Source organism: Hordeum vulgare, chromosome 1H, assembly GCF_904849725.1.
Source record: "Hordeum vulgare subsp. vulgare chromosome 1H, MorexV3_pseudomolecules_assembly, whole genome shotgun sequence".
Lineage (NCBI taxonomy): Eukaryota > Viridiplantae > Streptophyta > Magnoliopsida > Poales > Poaceae > Hordeum > Hordeum vulgare.
In genome coordinates this window covers 491,030,837-491,051,969 of record NC_058518.1, presented here as the reverse complement: position 1 = coordinate 491,051,969, position 21,133 = coordinate 491,030,837, and the positions used below count along the sequence as shown (strand labels likewise).

At 41.3% G+C, this 21,133-nt stretch overlaps 1 protein-coding gene across 1 annotated transcript; it reads right to left on the bottom strand.

Annotated features, from left to right (window-relative positions):
- Positions 1-7,473: 7,473 nt before the first annotated feature.
- Positions 7,474-20,117, bottom strand: LOC123401687 (alpha-glucan water dikinase, chloroplastic-like). Its single transcript, XM_045095533.1, has 29 exons — positions 19,938-20,117; positions 19,543-19,655; positions 19,340-19,418; positions 15,307-15,398; positions 14,931-15,216; positions 14,736-14,843; positions 14,574-14,678; positions 14,356-14,490; positions 14,158-14,249; positions 13,939-14,073; positions 13,635-13,797; positions 13,434-13,523; positions 13,165-13,350; positions 12,892-12,954; positions 12,727-12,789; positions 12,579-12,638; positions 12,302-12,454; positions 12,119-12,202; positions 11,733-11,909; positions 11,548-11,654; positions 11,198-11,411; positions 10,996-11,099; positions 10,764-10,902; positions 10,483-10,608; positions 10,106-10,216; positions 9,841-9,939; positions 9,490-9,756; positions 9,281-9,396; positions 7,474-9,188 (listed from the first exon to the last, which is right to left on the bottom strand). The coding sequence occupies exons 1-29, from the start codon at positions 20,115-20,117 to the stop codon at positions 8,984-8,986; spliced, it is 3,852 nt and encodes a 1,283-aa protein (XP_044951468.1). The 3' UTR covers positions 7,474-8,983.
- Between the last annotated feature and the right edge of the window lie 1,016 nt (positions 20,118-21,133).

The following is a 21,133-nucleotide window of genomic DNA, read 5'->3' as shown; positions in this document are numbered from 1 at the left end:
ATCTTCGTTTCCGGACCATTCCAGAAACCCTCGTGACGTCCGTGATCTCATCCGGGACTCCGAACAACATTCGGTAACCAACCATATAACTCAAATACGCATAAAACAACGTCGAACCTTAAGTGTGCAGACCCTGCGGGTTCGAGAACTATGTAGACATGACCCGAGAGACTCCTCGGTCAATATCCAATAGCGGGACCTGGATGCCCATATTGGATCCTACATATTCTACGAAGATCTTACCGTTTGAACCTCAGTGCCAAGGATTCGTATAATCCCGTATGTCATTCCCTTTGTCCTTCGTATGTTACTTGTCCGAGATTCGATCGTCAGTATCCGCATACCTATTTCAATCTCGTTTACCGGCAAGTCTCTTTACTCGTTCCGTAATACAAGATCCCGCAACTTACACTAAGTTACATTGCTTGCAAGGCTTGTGTGTGATGTTGTATTACCGAGTGGGCCCCGAGATACCTCTCCGTCACACGGAGTGACAAATCTCAGTCTTGATCCATACTAACTCAACTAACACCTTCGGAGATACCTGTAGAGCATCTTTATAGTCACCCAGTTACGTTGCGACGTTTGATACACACAAAGCATTCCTCCGGTGTCAGTGAGTTATATGATCTCATGGTCATAGGAATAAATACTTGACACGCAGAAAATAGTAGCAACAAAATGACACGATCAACATGCTACGTCTATTAGTTTGGGTCTAGTCCATCACGTGATTCTCCCAATGACGTGATCCAGTTATCAAGCAACAACACCTTGTTCATAATCAGAAGACACTGACTATCATTGATCAACTGGCTAGCCAACTAGAGGCATGCTAGGGACGGTGTTTTGTCTATGTATCCACACATGTAAATGAGTCTTCATTCAATACAATTATAGCATGGATAATAAACTATTATCTTGATACAGGAATTATAATAATAACTATACATTTATTATTGCCTCTAGGGCATAATTCCAACATATACGTGAGGGGAAGTGTTGAAATATATTGCCCGCCTCTCTCTATCAGTTCGGACTTTTGAATGAGTTGGCTGGAACATGAATTTAATATATATGGCTTTAAAAGAAAATTGGTGATCATTTCTGTTCTAATTTGAGCCAGTAACGACTAATTTTGTGTTATCCATTTGACTCCTACTGAAAGCCTTATGCATATGGTAACCACCTGATCTCTTCATCTTGTTTCATAGATAAAGCACATCTGGGATACACGACCAAACGATACAAAACACCGAGGGGCCATCATATAGAGCAGATTCAGAGATAACTAAACAATGTAAACGCATGCGACTACACTGTCAAGAAATAATACATCATATTTGAAACCAACAACACTAACACACTATAGGACACCTAAGCTTCCCGACAACGTCCTCACCACCTGAATATATTAACCAAATGAAAAGTTTTATAGGGCACACAAGCATGTGTCCACAAAGGGGATGATGGAATTCTAAGTTATCAGGTTGGGACGTCGATGATCACACGCGGAGGACATGATGGATCTCACACAAGGAGGGATTGCAAGGGACAATGGAGTGTGGTTTGTAAATTAAATTAGTATTTATTGGGATGGTTGGAACATTTTAAAACTATTCTAATTTTAGTTCCTTATGGTTTGAGAGTATATACTGTGTGATAAGGACATATCCGAGAGCGTATCTTAAACCGGACACACTACATATCATAGATAAAGCACATCTGGGATACACGACCGAACGATACAAAACACCGAGGGGCCATCATATAGAGCAGATTCAGAGATAACTAAACAATGTAAACGCATGCGACTACACTGTCAAGAAATAATACATCATATTTGAAACCAACAACACTAACACACTATAGGACACCTAAGCTTCCCGACAACGTCCTCACCACCTGAATATATTAACCAAATGAAAAGTCTTATAGGGCACACAAGCATGTGTCCACAAAGGGGATGATGGAATTCTAAGTTATCAGGTTGGGACGTCGATGATCACACGCCGAGGACATGATGGATCTCACACAAGGAGGGATTGCAAGGGACAATGGAGTGTGGTTTGTAAATTAAATTAGTATTTATTGGGATGGTTGGAACATTTTAAAACTATTCTAATTTTAGTTCCTTATCGTTTGAGAGTATATACTGTGTGATAAGGACATATCCGAGAGCGTATCTTAAACCGGACACACTACATTCACTGACGGATCCGAATATGATAGTCGGCCATCCAACTAGGTACATCAAATAAAAGCGGACGGGGACTTCTGGGTCCCACATCCCGCTGATGGTTCCGTCTCCTATGTCCTACCCATCGCCAGAGTCCGCACCTATCCATTACTAGAAAATAGCTTATAGATAAAATATTACTAGTAACGCTTGTTAGGGACATGGATCTACAGTTAAGTACTAGTAGCGTTCTGCAGAACAAGCGCTACTGATACATAGTAGCAGCAACGCTGGGTAGCAGTCATGACACTACTGCTAATTGGGCCATATTGTTGAATTCGCTATATGATATATGCATCTCTGATAGATATATAGATCATGGATGGCGATGAAGAGATGTGTCGTGTACATAGGGAGGGTTCCGGTAGTGTACGATGAGTGATTAGAGTGTCAGGCCGAAGTGTACCGCCTCTCAGGCGGCAGCCAGAAAGGGTTTGATGGCGGAAGCTAGTTACTTGAGGTTCACGCTAACGCGAGAGAGGAATCAGAACTGGCGCCTCAACAACTACTACATAATCCCGCTTTTGCTCACCGTGATCGTTCTTCTCTTTTATGTGATCATATCATAATTTACATATATGATGAAACATGAGTATGTAACCATGTAGTTTCATGTAATCGGGACTTCTAATAACTTGTATCGCTATTTTGAGGCATGTGTTCAACCATAAATAATGATGATGATATGAGATGAGAGACTTCTAATAACTTCTGCTCATCCATGCCGACGATTAGACATTTTTATCTTACATCTTTTCATTAAATATGCATGTTATTATACAAAAATTGTATCTTTTTAAAGATAACGTAAAACACAGAAACAAAAAACACATAAAAATTTAGCAGTGGTGTGGGGACAAAGTTTACCAGCAGCGCCCATATAACAGTAGCGTTGTCCTGGTATAGGCGCTCCAGATAACTAGTAGTAGCGCTTGTTGTACATGTGTTACTGCTAGTTAAATTACCAGCAACGCTGGGAAAATAGCTCTATGGTTACAAAATAGCTATAGCGTCGTAGCAGTAACGCGTGCACAAGCGCTACTGGTAGCCAAATAACCAGTACTATTGGTAAGGTTTTCCTTAGTAGTGAGCCGTTAACATTGTTGGTCGAGGTGAGGTCGATGATTGACGTGGACGGTCCGGCCTCGTGGTCGTTGGTCGAGGTGAGGTCGATGATTGACGTGGATGGTCCGGCCTCGTGGTCGTTGATGCCCCGTGTGAAGGACACGGAGCTGCTGCCGTTGGCAGCGTTCCCGTACGCAATCGCTTGTGCCGTCTCTGCCGTGATTTTCTTGAACAGACGGATGCACTCCTTCTTGTGGATGCTAAGTCGCCAACGCTCGCGACAGATAATGTGGGCCCTACGCATGGACTCACACGGCCTGCCTGCTGCTCATCTATGATGCTTGGATTCTCCTCGACCATGGCTGCAACGGCATCCTTGTTTCGCTTCCTCGCTAGCAATCGCCTCTCCATGGGGCTACTAAAGAAGCCGTAGGTTGTACCGCTACTACTCTTGTAGTATCCGGAACCCGGAGACCAACGATGCCACGTATTGCTTCGTCCGCTCCTCCACCATGACGGCGTTGAAGTGCGTATCCACAATGGTGAAACACACGCCCGACATGGACTCATGCTTGTTGTCGGAAGCCTACAAGCTCACCTACGCGAGCTCAGAGGCATGTCGCCTCTATGGCGTGCCAGTTGTGGAGGATGCCCGTGATACCTTGTCGGTGTCGCTGCGGGAGGCCCTTTCACCACGCTTGCCATCCATGGTCGTTGCATTGGCAGTTGTGAGCAGAGGACAAATGAAAGTGGATGTATGTTGGTGGTCGTGAATGGTGGAGTAAGAAAATCTTAGGCTGGTTATACTGGGGGTATCATATAATAGTATCATGCATATGATACTAGTGTATGTACTACATCCGTAAGGCATAGTATCATATATTAGTATCATAACATAATTCATTTATTACCATGCATGACACATAGTAGCACATCATTTAATATGATACGGTATCATGATATGATGTCCAACCCTCTCTTTCTTTATTTAAGTCTAGGGTCCAGATATTCATCACACGTGTGACATATTAGACATCCGCCCACACATCGTGTGTGGCATACGCAGGAGGCAGCCCACATGGGTCGTGTGTGGGCGAACATTAGAACGCCCACACATGTGGGCATAGCTACTTCGTGCCACACACCTAACAAGTACTACGCTCATCCATACCCCGTGCGTGCGGCACGAAGCAAATCTACCCACACGTCGTGACGCGGCTACGTTAGTTATCCGCGAGATATCACTTTAGTTACCCTCAGGGATGGCAACTTTAGTTATGTAGGATGCAAAATGTAGTTGTAAAAGCATGACAACTCTATCTGTTTTGGTTAATTATATTTACCCGTGGGATGACACTTTAGTCATCTGGTGATGGTTGTCATATGTGTTTGCCTGGTTGCCACGTGTGGTCCAACCATATTTATCATGTATGATTAATCATAGTTGTCATGTGTGTTTATCTGGTTGCCACGTATGCATAACTGCAGTTGCCATTTACCAATAAATCATAGTTGTCATGTGCGTTTATCTAGTTACCACGTGCGCGTAATTGTAGTTACCATCTAGCAATGTACGAACATTGTATGGGCGAAGAGTGGTCACTGAAGTACCTATGTATTGGTCAGGCCACGGCGAGTGGGCACCCGAAATGGGTTTGTCGACCGCCAGCCTGGCAGGTGGACGGACAGACAGTCGGCTTCAATCCAGGCAATGGTTGTTTACTGAATGGCATCGAAAGTTGGGTGTGCAGCAACCGATTTTGAAGTTAAGGAAACCGAGTGGCAAGTGTAGTGTGGACTTTTTCCTCTAAACACTTATTTGCACATAATAGACCGATCAGAGAAGTGCAAGTTCACTATTTTACATTTGTAAATTTCAACGATAAAATGCATCAAGGCACAACGTCAAGTATCCGGGATCAAATCAAAGCTTTTCATCCAACCTATTTGGTCTCATCACACGAGCTTACACATGCAAGTAGATCTAGGTGGAACAATATGTGGTTCAATGTTTAGGAGAATAGTAATACCCCCACGTCACCAAGGATCAAATCCCAAATATGATGCTTTGATGTCTCATAAAGGTGAAATATTCTTTTAGCAGGAGGCAACATTCCCATCGACAGCCACACGATCATGGTAACTTCAATCTCTCATTTAAACAAAAATCTCATGACCTGCCTGCTAAGTTTTTCGAACGTGCTCATGTGGATAATGTGTGCATGTGTGCAGTGGTGGAGATAGGTCTATGGCACCTAGGGCTCCTAGGCCTAGTAACAATATGCATTGTAATTTCTTTTTATAAAGTACACAAAATTAGTAGAATGCAGAACTTAAGCAACTGCTAGCTCCGCCCTGCATGTGTGCTGTTCATCATGTGAGTGTATATGCGTGGTGGGTTTAAGCGTTCATGTCTATATTTCTCGAAAGGAAGAACAAAATAGAGCTAATGATGTAGACATGAAGCGTGCCGAAGAGTTAGCTCTCTAGGTTCCTCGTAATTTTTTAGGTCCATATATAACCCAACATATATTCATGGTCTTTCCAATATTTAAAAAAATATCTCAAAAGGAAGCATCGAAGTTGATGTGTCTATCAAGTATTCTATTCCATAACAACCCGGTCTCATCACACGAGTGTGCACATACGATTTTTGCGGATGATACACATACCCCGTTCATTTCATAATATAGTGCATTCGCGTTTTTGAAGTTTTAAGTTTGACCATAAATTTAATCACATGCGACCGACTGCGGTGGAAGCAAAAATTACCATTAAAAACTTCTTTTGAATACAAATTCAATGGTATAATTTTTGCTCCCGTCGCAGTCGTCCATGTTGAATGGTTAAATTTCAATGTCAAAAAGCACGAGTGCGCTACATTATGGAACAGAGGGGGTATAATAGATCTGACAGTGCAGACATGAATCACACCCAAAAGCATGAACATTGACACTCTGCATTCCCCGTAACAAACCCAACATACATTAATGTTATTTTCGATATTTCAATCTTCAAAAACCTAGATTGAAGTTGATGTATGTTCGAGTATTATATTTCAGAACAGTTCGGTCTTATCACACGGTGTAGACATGGTTCACATCTCAAAGCATGAACAATTTGGCGCTCTACATTCCCCGTAATAAAGCCAACATACATTCATGTTATTTCGGATATTCCAAAAGCATCTCAAACATACATTGAAGTTGATGTATGTTCCGCGCATTCTATTTCGGAACAGTTTGGTGTTATCACACGAGCGTGCAAATACAATAGGTCTAACAATATAGACATGAGTATTCTATAACTAAAAGAATTTAAATGCATGGAGTAAAAAGATAAAAAGCTATGCACACCATGTCGATGTGTAGTTAAACATGACAAGAGCCCATACTCAAGGAAATCACCCTTGAAAGAAACATGCCACGGTGAACTCACAATTATCTATTGTTTCATTGCTTTTGATATAGCTTACCACTGTTGCCGAGTGATGAAGGCCTCGTCCCGAAACCAGCTTACAAATCAGTTTGGCTCTCCTTTCACAACCGGTGTGGTACTATCCAAAATTTCAAAAAATACGGTATATAGCCGGCTCCTCCTTCTCGAAACGGGCCAAACTTAAGGCCCGGTACAGCGAAAAGAACGGCCGCTTCGGCCCGGGGCCCGTACTAAATTTCTGGAGTTTTTTCTCAAGAAAGTAAACTAGATTTCTGGAGTGTACATCGGCGGCCGGAGGAGAGGCCGGGAGCACCGGAGGACCCGAGGAGGGAGGACGACGGGGCGCCGCTGTACTAGGCGGATGACGTCGGACGCCTCACCCTCTCCGGTCGTGGTCGGCGTGTGTACGAGTCGGGCATCTGCCGGCTCTTGCGTGGACGCCATGGCCGCAAGGTGTTCGACGTAATGCTCCTGGCTTCCGATGGTGGCTCACTGGACCCGAGCGAGAGATTTTTTTTTCGACGAGATGATCCGGAAAACAGGACGGCCAGAGCAGACGTCGTCTAACCTGGGCGGCCTCTACACTGTCCGTGTACACTTGGTGAGTCGAGCATTGGGCTTTGGTGAGACGAGACCTATGAGGCCATGACACACCTGTTTGTTTATCTGCCAGAGCGCATTAAGAACTTTACTCTTGACCATACAGTGTCTGCCGCTGATCTGCAGGAATTGCAGAGGTACACAGTGAGACACGGAGTAGCCTTCTCTTCCCATCCAACAAGGAATCACAGTGAGTGGTGGGCGATGAAGGAATGTTTTCTTGCCAGGATTCTTTCCAATCTTCTGTCCACCTGTTCCAGGAATCAGGTGAGAGCACTATGTCCCCTGTTGTCAGTTCGTCGTCGTTCTCGCAATTCTATGACGTTTTTAATTGTGTGTAGGTGATCATATCTGTTGGGTTCAGTTGGAGCCAGTAATGGCTAATGTTGTGCTATCCGTTTGATTCATGCTAAAAGCTTTTATGCATTTGGTAAATATGCACCAGACCACCTGAATATATTATCCAAAGCGAAAGTTTTATTGGGGCACACAAGCATGTGACCTTGTCACTAAGCAAGTGAGGATAGGTACAGCGACCAATACATGGTGGCTACCTTGTCACTAGGTTTTATAAACCTACGAGTTCAAATAGCGAAGTCAAATACAGTACTGCGGACAACATAGTCCATTTGATCCACACTCCTGAACACCTTGGTTTTGCGGGCAATCTAAATTTCCAAGAAAGAGCGGCACCTGGAGAGATGTTTATGTGGAACATGTTAGCCTTGTTATCGTCCTTGATGAGAATCCACCTGAATATCACAGATGGGGGCATATTGGATGGATGGGAAAGCCATGTGAGTGGGCTTTGAGGATAGGTTATTGGAGAACATCGGTGAGATGATAACAATTTCTGCAGTTGATCCAATCTCCAGGGATATTGTTGAGATGGATTGAGGTTTTTGCCCGTGAAAGGATGACTTCGATCAGGCACAGCATTTATGTGGGAAGCTGTGGTGGTGCAGAATTAGGAGAGACGGCCAAAAGAATTTATTTCCTAAAAAGAGAAAAAATGGTCTCTGCATCAATTGATGCACCCATTTTATTTATTATTGAAAACATTGACAAACCGATCGACTTACAAAAAGGGAAAGAAAAATCCGAGGCCATCCACACTGGACCTGCCTCACGGCTGCATCTCCACAATACTACCAAAAACCCTATGACCATTTACCATAATCCATCGTTCGAGGAATCAAAGGACTTTCGGAAACCTATCTGCAATACCCAGTGAGTACCAGACAGTACCAGTTACCTCGTTACAACTCAATACCTCTGTTTCTGTTCATGGCCTTAAATCAATAGAAATAGATTTGACCTGTTTATCTCAGTCTTCCCAAGAGCAGTGCTTCTCTTTCTCTTAATCTTCGTTTGCAGCCCACAATCTTTTTTGTCAGAGATCTCCGGGACTTCTTATATAGATAGATATCTTAGTATTGCACTCTTATTACTCTCTAGTTCTATATGCTTGGGGATAACTGACACCCTCCTTTATTTACTCTCCAGCCAGATTTGCCGTCTTATACCAGCACCAAAACTGTATGTACATGTTTAAGTACATCAGGTGCAATTGTGGAACTCTATAAGATGCATGGGCCGTCATGCATATTCTGTACCTTACTTGTGTTTGTAAACAGCAAGTCACATTTGTGGCCGTGTCTGCACAACATAGATCTTTCCATCCTTCACCACTCCTTCAATATCTTGTGGAGATCCATAGAGCTCCTCAATAGCATGACCAGTACGAGCAATGTTTGAGAGTATTGAGTTACGGAAACTGCAATCCGTAATGAGGGGGTCATTTGTGTAATCAAGAACCACTTCTTCTTCCTTGTCCATAGGCACACTACATAAAGAACATCAAATGATTACCTGCGACTCCCATAGAAAAGCAGAATTTAAAATGTACAACCGTGTATCATGAAGATTTTCAGTCACCTGTCATAGAGTCCAGCCCCAGCGTAGCCTTCCAAGTCCTCACCATTTGAGTCAGAACGGAAGATGACCGATTTCTTTATGAATAGGCCAATTGGCTTGCTTGGATATCCCAATACCTAAATAAAACAAAATAATTTAGTAAACTCATATAACACCTTATCTTAGGGACAGTACAGAGAAAATAATGATTGCTAGTAATATTGGTTTACCTTGGGAGAGTCAAGATTATCCTTCTTGCATACAAAGCTCATAGCACGACCAGGAAAGGCTCCCACAAGGGTCTCCCCAAGGCCTTTAACAACTTCGGCGTATATCTCTGAAGACTCTCCAGATGATGGGTTGGTAGTATGTATCACAAAGGCATAGTCTGCACTCACAACTTCTTGCACAAGAACCGCCATGGAAAGGTTGGCATGATCAAGCTTCACTTTGCGGGTGCTGAAGTATGCTCTTTCATTCCATTTTGAAGCCCACACCTGACAGCATGCAAGACGCAAATTTTTCAGTCTTGCTAATTTCTGAATATTGTCTATAATGAATTCTAGTATTAGCTATGTCACCTTTTTGATTGCCATCCATGCTTGTTCCCAACGTTGTTCACCTTCATCTCCAGGCCAGGGCATTCCAGAACCTTGCATCTTCTCCTTGAGCTCCTTCACCTGTTAATAAATCAATGTGATCATTCTGATTTTGAATTAGGGCGCTTACAAAGGAACTGTTACAAGTAGGATTATGTTGTAGTCCAATTTGGGAGCTTACAGAAGAACTGTTGCAAGTAGGATTATGTTACAAAAGAACCCTTGCAAGTAAGGAATAGTCTGTTACCAGATCAGTAGGAGCTGTTAGGTTCAGCAGAACATTTCGGATTTCATTAAGAGCACTAGATTCTCCTTGATTGAGCTTGTCCGTTAGGATCTGTACCTTTTGGGCTACTTCCTGCCAATTGAAAATTAACGGACCATAAATGCGTTGAATATTATTATGCTAATTCAGTAGTTCTCGAAAACCACGTTGTAACTTAATATGGTCTTTGGTTAGTAGACATCTGACAGTTCAACAAGAAATATTTGAGTAGTTGTGTTAAACATGCTTAGTATGATAATAATATTGCTTTGAAAATAGAGTTTGAGAAGTGGAAGCCGTGTGATGCTTAGTATGATGCATTTGCGAGAGTAATATTAATCTAGTTATATGGTACCAACCTTGTTAGTCTTATCAGACAAAACTGTTTCGAAGGTTCCAAACGGGAGAGCAACTGATGTTGGGACACTGACCCATGATGGCACCTTTCCGTTGAGGTAAGCTATATTCCGAGATTTAGCCCCAACCTAGCAATAAAAAATAATATGCTTGAATAATACAAAAATGCATATTTATTTGTAACATAATATTGCTCTGTGGTATGGTCATTTTCAGAAAGTAAAGATGCATAATCCATAGGTAAGGTAAGATCAGAAATTCAGAATGGCATTCGAGTAATGACCTTTTCATCAGAGAATTCATCAGCAGATATTGCATATTTTCCAAGAAATTGCTTCTTCACTAGTGACAGAGATGGTGCTGATTGGCCATCTGGTGTATCGGGGGAACTTGAAACTAGAAGTTCATTCTCTGCAATCTCTCTATTAAATGTGCAGACAGGTAGATGTTAGGCATATCAAATAGAATTCTCGGTGATGACTTGGTATGGCTGTGATGTGAAGTGCAAATCTTACCTGTAGTTAATATCTACAGAACCTGGCTTTAGTGAAAGTACCTTGCCTTCATATTGTTGAAGTTCAGAGAAGATATTTGGGTCAAAGCACGTGGCAAACAATACCTTCAAAGTAAGGGATCGATTATTGTCTAGCATATATGGTAGACTATAGTAATAAACAGAATTATTAGCATCCAAATGGTTATGTTTAGAGAGATGACCTTGCTATTCCTTGCTCGAACTGAGACATGGGACAATACATCGGGCATATCTGGAGTAAGGACGGCGACAACGCCGTCAGGTATTTCCTCCTCTCCCTTGACACCTTTTACCACCAAAACTGTGGGCTTGTCATAAGTTTGGTCTTGAACAGTGAGCAATTGGTCTACGACAACCACATACCCTGCTACTTCAACTGGGCTTATGATTTGCCAACTGTTAAAATATGTATGATATTATTTAGAGATTGGGATCAGCTTCCATATAACTTTGAGGTCGTCATCTTAAAAAGTACAATAATACAAGACTAATATAGATATTATGGTGCCAGTAATAAAATTATGTGTCTTACCTTCCTAGGTTTGCAATGCTCCTAAGAACAGGGTCGAGACGATTGAGGAGTACGGACAATGAAGCGGCTGATCCACTACGGATAATTTCCTCCGTAAATATGCTAAGCTGTAGATATGATATTTAATACATGCATGTGGATAGGACAATAAAGTAAAAAAAAGTGTGATTGATGAAAGCACTTACTGTCCATTGCTCAATTCCAAGTAACGAACCAAGGTATTCTGCTGAAGGCTGAAGAATATTATGGTACTCTTCTCCCTTGGTTGCAAGTGCAAGTCTAGTTCTGTCTAGAAATGCTTTTGCATATAGTGCCCACTGATTATCAGATTTTTTAGACATTTCAAGTGCATGGTTCCATCCCTTTAAGAAACAAATAAGAACACTGTCATGTGCAGCAAAACTAAATTTTTTTTTGTCCATTTGTACTTATCAGCATGTGGTTTTACAAGCAAAAGGGAGTTGTTTGATCACGAAATCAATAATTTTCTTCTTTGAATGCACCTTGCTCATCTTAAAGTGCAAGATCAAAATAACACACACTAAAATCATGGTTGTGCGGAAGTTCGTACCTTTAAGCAGTATAGGAGATCCTCGTTGTCATCAGTGGACAACGCAAGATTTTCAACAACTAGACTGATGAAGTACATGATTTTCTGGATGAAAAAGAGATGATTATGAGACAGTACGCGTGCCAAAGTAACAAACATTTATCTTTGTAAATAGGAATAAACAGCGAGATATGTTTAGTTAACCTCAGGTGATGCATTGTTCAGATTTTCATATGACCTTTCCACTGCTGTCCTAACAGTAGAATCAAGAGCAATGTCCAAAAATATGAGATCCTTCAAGCGATCCGTAGAGCTAAGGAGCAAAGGGCGAAGCGCAGCTCTTGCCTCCAAGAGACCCTGTAAAATAGCAATTAATATTACTGAACTATAATGTGTGTATTGTTTAATAGCAGTGGTGCAATAGGAAAATGAATGCCTGAAAATTTGATTTGATAAAGGAATATTGAAACAGTAGTGTTACCTCAACAAGCGATTCCACTGACTTATCCTCAATGTGGTCAAGTACAAACTTAAGCAATTCCTGTGCCCAAATAATGAATATCAACACAAACAGGCCTTCAAGAGTTATAGATAATAATGTATCAAAAGGGAAGTTTAAGCATATTTACAGGAAATCCAGATGGTAATCCCTTCACAGGATTCACCTCGACACCGACCATGAAACCTTGACTCTGTAACAAGGAAATATTTTTCATAACTAATACAAGTATGTTATCTATCTTTATAAAAAAAAAAGTATGTTATCTATAATTTTAACTGATCGATCATGGTACCTCTGCCGTGTACCCTGTACAGGTTCCTATAGCGGATTCTAGATCAGCACCGGAGTGAACAGCCTGCGACATTAGAGTTACAATCACACATGACAGTCCAGTAAAGATAAGGAAAATGTCATTTCCATAAATACATCATCATGTTCGCATTTTCTTCCATATGGAGATGAGTAGAACTTTGTAAAACAAAAGGTCTGGAGTTACAAGCCATCTTGATGTTTCTAAGCAAGATTATGTGCTACATACTAGCATATCTTTCACAATGAAGCTGACCTTGAGGCTTCTCATGTAGTTTGTTAAGTCGCGTAGTAGACCCTCCTTCTGCTCCCTTGTTAAATTTGGCTCTGAGTGAATAGGGTGGTCGTAGCTTAATAATCTTTCTTTTGTTATGCCATTTTTGTTTAAAGTATCCCAGTAGACTTTGATGTCAAGGTCACTGTTCATATAGTCCATCAGTGCCTGCAAAACATGAGATATAGTCATATACGTAATGTAAAATCTGATTCCTTATGGTGCTAAGAATCCAAATATGAATGCCTTACCTGGCAAATCACCACATCATCTGGGCTTGTATTGTTGTGTAGTTTTTGATGCCATTCTTCCATCATTCCACCCATGCAGTTATTGTTTCTCTACAATGAAAAGAACTGATGTACACCCCAGCAAAGATAAAATAATACCATTCCTGTATCTTGTACTCTTCGTCAACAAATCAGCAAATAAAAGTCGTTGAATAAACTTACCTGTATTACTAAAATCTCATCACGAATACGTTGACCGACATCGCCCTGACCTCCACGACCTACTGCGGCCAATATCATTCTTAGCATCTCCCTGTATTGTGGATACATTTTGTAGAGACTTTGAAGACTGTCTGTGAACCTATCTTGTGCTTGGCTAATCTCACTGCATAATGTAAGAAGGGGCAACAAGTTATTAAACCTACTTGATTTTTGTTTGGTGGAAATGCCATAATTATCATTCTACTGAACTTCATTATGATGATTCTTTGTAGGATTGACGAAATGAGGGATACGAAGTGCATACCGTGGCTTGACATTATAATTCTTGTTCCAGATAAGTTGCCTTGTGGCCATAAATCTCATCCAAACCAGTAGTCCAGCAAATCCAAATTGCCCCGCATCTTGTGCTTGTTCAACTAGGTCGGATGCTATATTGAATCTGTAGAGCAATAACACCAGTTTATTGATCTCCCAGAGAACTACCAGTGTTACTATAGACTATAGTCACCATTTAGCGTTTTACCTATGCATAAAAGATTTTTGGGCATCTCCCTCCAGATCGGCTATTGTTTCTAGCAAAGCCTTTGCAGTCCCTTTACTAGCACCACTACTATCCTTCAGTTGCATGGCAAGTATGAGATTTTGTTAGCACCTTTGAAGGAACTCTTGCCTAATATTGGGGAGAAATTAGATATGCTGGAAAGCTGAAATGTAAAGTTACCTCTGAAGTCTTGGCAGTTCTCCTGCTAAAATCAAGGTAAAAGTCAGAGGTATTGTTCTTTATCCATGTTTGATCAGACCGGAGGACAAAGGGCATCCCCTTATAGCTGTCGGCATCGAGCTCTATCTCCAGAACCTTGATATAACAAAAAGTTCCATCAAATGTAGACATTAGTTACAAAGTGGAAACAAATACTGCAACTATGAATTTATGTTTACCTGGTAATGCAAACCATCTAGTTCAGCATCAGAGAATGAACTCTCACATGCCATTTCAAGCAATGTTGAACCAACAGGTGCTACATCTGGAGGAGGTGCCTGGAAATTTTTTACATGTTAGTCTGGTTGTCAATCTTACCTGGAATTTTTTGATGATTTTACCTTCCACTCTCCAGCCTTCTTTGCCAATGCCCAGTGGAGAATAAGTGGCTCGACGTGATTTGTGGCCAGGTAAACTTTGAACTTTCCTTGTACTTCTGACAGCAATGCCTTCAAAAAGGGAGAATAGTTTAACACGCATTGAAATATGAGGCTAGAAGCATAAGTTTAAGGTGTAGAATATCTATCTGAACTAACCAAGATCTCCTTTTCGCCCAGTTTGAACACCTTTTTGCAGAGGACTTGGCAACCATTGTTCTCTTGTAAAGACTTAAGGAAGAGATCAAGAACCGTGGGACTCCGATCTGGAGTAGCTTCTGTTGGCTTATTTACATCAGCGGACTTGGATGTGTGTTTACTGAGGAGCTGCATGACATCTCTGTTTTTGCGCGTGATCCTTTCTGATGAGAAGCTTGTGTTTGTTGCTGCAGGAGCAGAATGCTGTCGTATATGGATTAGGAAGTTCTGGCCGTTATTCTTGAACCTGTGCAATGAAGAGGCAAGTAGGTTTGCTGGCATCATGCACATGGATAAAGATGTTAAACTGAATGGCAATCTTGAATACCACACTGACCATTTGTTTTGTGCCTCATCAACGACAACAAATTCGATTGATTCGAGAGCCGGATCATCTATCTCGATTTTCAATGTAGAATTTGAGCCAGCCTGGTATTTAGAAGAAAATTTAAGTCAGAAAATAGAACGGTCTAACATCACTTCATAATAATCTGTAAGTAAGAACTGGCATCTATATTTTGCGAGTGAATTGGTATATATTTTGACCTGTACGCCATTTCTAGTATTGTTTGTCACATAGATCCATAAGCATGTGAACTTCGTTCAGCATAATTATGATGTATATTTCCGCTATTCGCAAAAATATGAGTTGCTAGCAACGACATGCAATCAAAGATTACTAGTGTAGAAGAAATGCAACATCACCCTTTGTTTTGGAAGTACAACACATTTATTTATATGATAGAAAACAGCTGTATAAAGAAGGTGCACTATCTTTTGTCATGTATTTACATTAGTTTGCTATATATCTCTTTTCTACACCTACTCATAAAGAACGATGCGTTTCTCTGATTTCTTTATCTGTTCACATTAATGTATAATGATTAAAATTCACGCACACACTGCTGCTATTGGGCCCCAGGGAAAAGTTTGATTCGTCTTATTAAATAGTCTCACTTCGTTCCCTTACGTCTAATTGTGCCAATTATATACATATTTAAGTTTCCTAGGTATAAGGAGACCATCTCAGGATCTATAAGCGAAGGCTAAATTAGAAGCAGGACCTCCGGGAAATCCAATTCGGCTCTTGGAAGCACATGCTCCTGCCATAAAAAATGTTTTTACAAATATAAAAAAAATAAAAAGATAGATGTGTTCTTTGTCACACTCAAATGCTATCTGTTAATTTTTAGTAAAAAATCTTAAGCATTTTGAGCTGTACGAAAAAAACAAATCAAACATCAAATGTTACCTATAAATGTTACACTTAATTTTGTTTTTTTCATCAAGGACGTACCGCTATCCTGTTTCGCATGAAAAATATCAAGCACGGCTTGTTGGACTAAGATGAACATCCACACAAAAATCAGTTTTTTTTTTAATTTTACTCTCTCCGTCTCAAAAAATTTGTCTTAAATTTGTCTAGATATAAATGTATCTAGTCACATTTTGGTATTTAGATACATTCATTTTTAGATACTAGCAAAAGAGCCCGTGCGTTGCAACGGAAGAGAAAATATCACACGCTCTGAACGCAATATATTTTCACATGGCATCACATTTGTGTTGCCGATGATGGCCTTAGTGCTCACACTACGAAAACGCGTTTGAATGTACAATCACTCGGAATAAGATGAGAAATATGTTGTTTCTGCCCAATAGGTTTTCCAAAGGTGTGCATGTGTGGTTAACGATGTTTTCTTTCCTCTCAATTTGATTTTAATTTAATGGATGTTTATTGCAATTCGTATCGTCGCCGGAAAGAGAGAGAAAAAAAGGATCGTGCACTACAGATTAAGTTTGCACCAAAAATAATATTTAAGAAGTATTCAACAGCTAAAAATAACATCCTATTTAGATTCTACACATTTTTTAATCAAATTCATATATAACATGTTAAAATCGGAGTTACCGGAGTTACCGTTTAGAAGATATGGGTAATTTTGTTTTAGATAAAATGTGGATTGATTAACCGAAAAGTCAGACAGAAGGAGTATTTACTATTTATTTTGAATTTATTATTCATCAAAGAGCATATGCTCCTAAGAGCCAAAACGGCCCCGGAACCCTCCCAATTAAATAAGTGATGCATGGGCTGGATTTCAAAAGAAACATGCCGTAGCGAAGAAATAAGGGAAGATAATTGAATTTATACACAAGCTGTGTTTATAGTGGGAGCAACTTCAACACTATTTGCTTATATGACAATGATTTAACGCGAAGAGAGATGATTTGGATAACATAGCTAATAAATAAAATGTTGCATGACGCCATACACATGTTACTCTCCATTATATAGGTAGTAAACATAGACTACTAGTCTAAGTTACTCCCACGGTCACAGTTTGGAAGTCGCACATGAGCGATCTATGAGACCAATGTCAATTATGATTGGCTCTAGTTTCCGCTACGGGTGTGTGCCTACCCGAATTTTTCCCAAGTTTTGTGCTGAAATTGCCCATGTTAACCATGTCAAAAAATGAATCGGTATAATATCCCTGACTCCAGAGAGACAACACTCAGCTCATTCCCCCCATCACAATCTCTCACGATTCTAGGGTTCTATGTGCACTATTGTCCAACAGCTGGCCACTGATGGGTCACCGCAAGACCGCCGTTGTTGGTTATGTCCACCCCCTTATCCACCTCCATCGTCCCCGCTTGCTCTCCTCCGCCCCGCAGTGGCCACATTTGTAGATGTACATGTAACACAATTACTTAATACAATAGGAGCCTCTCCTACCATTCATCATTTTTCAAAATATGAAAAATCATCAGTGTGGATCTTCGTACATCTAGAGTCGATCCAAACAAAAGTTGGTCCGGGGCAAGTATAATAAATAAAATATTTATACTAAAATTTATTACTTTAAATTTTTTTATCAATCACAATATTATAGTTTCTTTGATAGATTACTTATGATAATATTAATAATAATCTTCTTTACGTTACGTTGCAATGTTTATCCCTTAAAAAAATTGCATCTAGTGTGCATAATTTGAGCATTGTTTATAATGAAAGATACATATTTATTTTGATGCATTACATCTTAAATAATATTTAAACCATGGTCCAATAAATTTGAGAAAATAAGAAACATAATTTTCATGATTTTGTACATTAATTTGTGGTATACGTAGTGGATGTATTTGTGTATATATCCTTAAATATCTTAATAGTGATCTCTAAAGCGTTTTGTCTCAAAAATATTGTGATAACAATTTCTAGTTTATGAGCTGGTATACATAAATAAAACATTCTAGAGTATATAAAATGTTTAGAAGGAGCTTAACCGAGTCATTATCATGTTGCAATTTTCTTTTGGAGGCAAATGTGCCTCACATGTTATATTACAATTACATAATTCATTAAACATGTATATGCTTTATATTTGGTGCCAAATAGAGTTGTTCTGGCTAAGATAGCCTTCATAATGTAACATATAGGACATTCATGGGAGAGATGCTAACAACCTAACTATGCTAGTTCCCCTAAAAAAAACTATTCTAGCCACCACATATCAGAGTTATTTGTTTGCACATTGGTTTGTGGTGTGAACTTACTCATGCAAATTGGGAATATTTTTTTTCTAGGTATTTATAAATCTCCTGGACGTAATAATTATTGCCGAAATGTGTAGTGATTAATAAAATAGTTAGTATGTGAGAGGGCAGTTGCTGTGCCGTAGGAGGACGCCCGCATTGCGTTTACAGACACCGATCACAATGAAAGTTGCGAGCACTTCTTTGTTGGCCTTCCAACCCACTTAACATGAATGGTGGAAGTATAACCATTGGATAAGGCAGCATGGTCACTTTTGAAGTTTGTCTTGCATAATGATTTAAAAATAAGTGCATCAATAACGACAACATAAATCCAGCCCCTGCGTGACTTGACATTTGAATTCGTATTTTTCCCACAAAAGGGTGTCTCTTCTGAAAAAACTAGAGATAATGCCCGGCTTGTTGCGGCGAGAATTGTATTTGATTATTATTATATAGTTGTAGAATATTTCTTGAATACGAGTAGCATGCATGCATGGTGCATATTCCCATGCATTATGGCATGGTGAGTTTGTATAGTTGCATGTGGGAGAATTTAAGTTATGGGACATGCATGATGTCATGGTGAGTTGACATAGTTACATGTTAAGATCATTGAGTTAGTGTGGATCAACTATTTAGACATATAGGATTCTTGCTTATATAACCATTTCTTATGACACCGGAGTTCCAAACGTGGGTATGGGGCTAAAATGATCGAGTGTGGTTTTTCCAAACTGTTGTTACCTTTGCTTTTACGCTAATCTGAATCTTAATAACAGAAATGGAAACCGAAAAATGTACGGCAAATAAAGCCAAGGACGCACGCTTTTGAAGGGAGTCCTGAGGGCGGCGTCGTCGACCGTCCTTGTCCCTTCCGGCCTCCGGGCCGGCAGCACCCATTCGCTGCGACCAAAGTATGGAGTATACCGTAAGAACGAAGCATAGCACCAACTAATTAAGCAAGCACATGAATGATTGGAAGAAACTCATGTAGCTAGTATTTGCGTGCTGTGCGGTTGCGGTGCACCTTCTCCCCGGCTTCCGCGCGCCCCAGTGCAGCGCGAGCGCGCCGCCGGCGTTGGTCGCCACCAGCTCGATCTCGACCGCCGCCCCCCCCGACGCCGCGGGCTTCACGGCAACCTGCATTTGCAAAGCACATATGCACGCGAACATCAGAGCCCCAGCTTGTCCGCGTATCGGCCACACGTACGCAGCCCATATATTTGAAGGAGTAGTGGCAAACAATCGTTAGTTTCGTTTTACGCCACCTGGAGTTCAGAGTTGGAAGCCAAGCCAAACCGCCCGCCATTCTGCACGCAGAGACAAGAACACGGCACGACGATCAAGTACAAGAAAAGGAAGAGATAGATAGAGAATTAGAGATACGTACGCATGGTTAAACTTCACGAAGGGGTTGCCTACCTGGGAGGAGGCGGCGACCACACGCCTGCGGTGCCAGGAGGAGACGGCCGCGTGACGGCGGCGGCCGGCGCCGAAGCGCGTCGGGAGTGGCGCCCACCGCTGCGACCTCGGCCCGCCGGCGATGGCCGGCGCCGCGTGGAGCAGCCCCGCCAGCGCCGTAGCTGCGTAGGATCCAGCCATGTTGCACCCACTGCTGCGTACGTACGTAGCGTATGCTTATTGGGTTTATTCGCTCGCTCGCTCGACCGATGCTTTATTCTACTCTTCTGCGATCATTGGGTGATTGGACGCGGGGAAGAAGAAGGGAGGAGGGGGAGAAGAAACTAGTAGAAGGCGAGGAGGGACAGGCGGAGCTAGCGGTGGCCGGAAATGGCATTCATGGCGCGCATGCAGCGTGGCCCTCTTCGGCGCCCACCTTTTCCGGTGCCATGTTTGGCCTCGTACTGTGTGTTGAGAGCCCGTGCATGGCTTGTCCTGCTAAAATTGAACATGCACCCCCCTCCGTCTTCCCTCGTAAAATGGGACAGGCCTCCTTATTTTATGGTTACCAAAGAGGGGCAATCTATTATTTTTTCAAGGATACGGCAATCTATTATCTATTTATATCAAGAAGATGTGAATGTGATTCAAGATTGGACCAAATAAATTCCCACGTTAGCCCTAAGATAAGAGATACAAATAAACTCCAACGTTAACCCTAACCCTAAGTACTCCTATATAGTACTCATAAAATAAGAGTAGATATGTGTCCATTCAGCAATACGCCCGCGTGGACCCTGACTAGCGAGAGTCATACGCACAACATGCCACATGGCAGTAAGGTTGTCAGATGGATTCAAGTAAGCTTGCTATGAGTGCTTCCTTCTCTTCTGAGGTATAGCCGTATATGACCAATATTTGACAAGATAAGATAGGCATGGTTCGCCAGAAGTCAAGTAGATAAGCACACACTTGACCAGAAGTCAGGATAAGTTTAACACCAGATCGAGTCCCTCAAACGTTAACTCCTCGATCAGGAGTTGCTTCTCAAACCACCACCACCCCTCCTGCTCAAATTTGAGTAGAGTGAGGAGCCTCCCTCAAATCCTCTATATATCTCCTCTAGCGGCTTCCACTAAATTTTGGCACGCACCCAACCGCCATCGCCCACCTCCACGCTGGCAGCACTCAGTCGTCCTCATTGTCCGTAGTAATTC

Bases quoted from the DNA above. Each gene is read 5' to 3' on its own strand.
- LOC123401687 (XM_045095533.1), bottom strand. From the start codon at position 20,117: ATGGCTGGATCCTACGCAGCTACGGCGCTGGCGGGGCTGCTCCACGCG. The intron at 9,940-10,105 runs GTAACAGACTAT...ATTTATTAACAG, and splicing joins TAACAGCTCCTACTGATCTG to GTGAAGGAGCTCAAGGAGAA. The intron at 9,757-9,840 runs GTGACATAGCTA...GCATGCTGTCAG, and splicing joins CATGGATGGCAATCAAAAAG to GTGTGGGCTTCAAAATGGAA.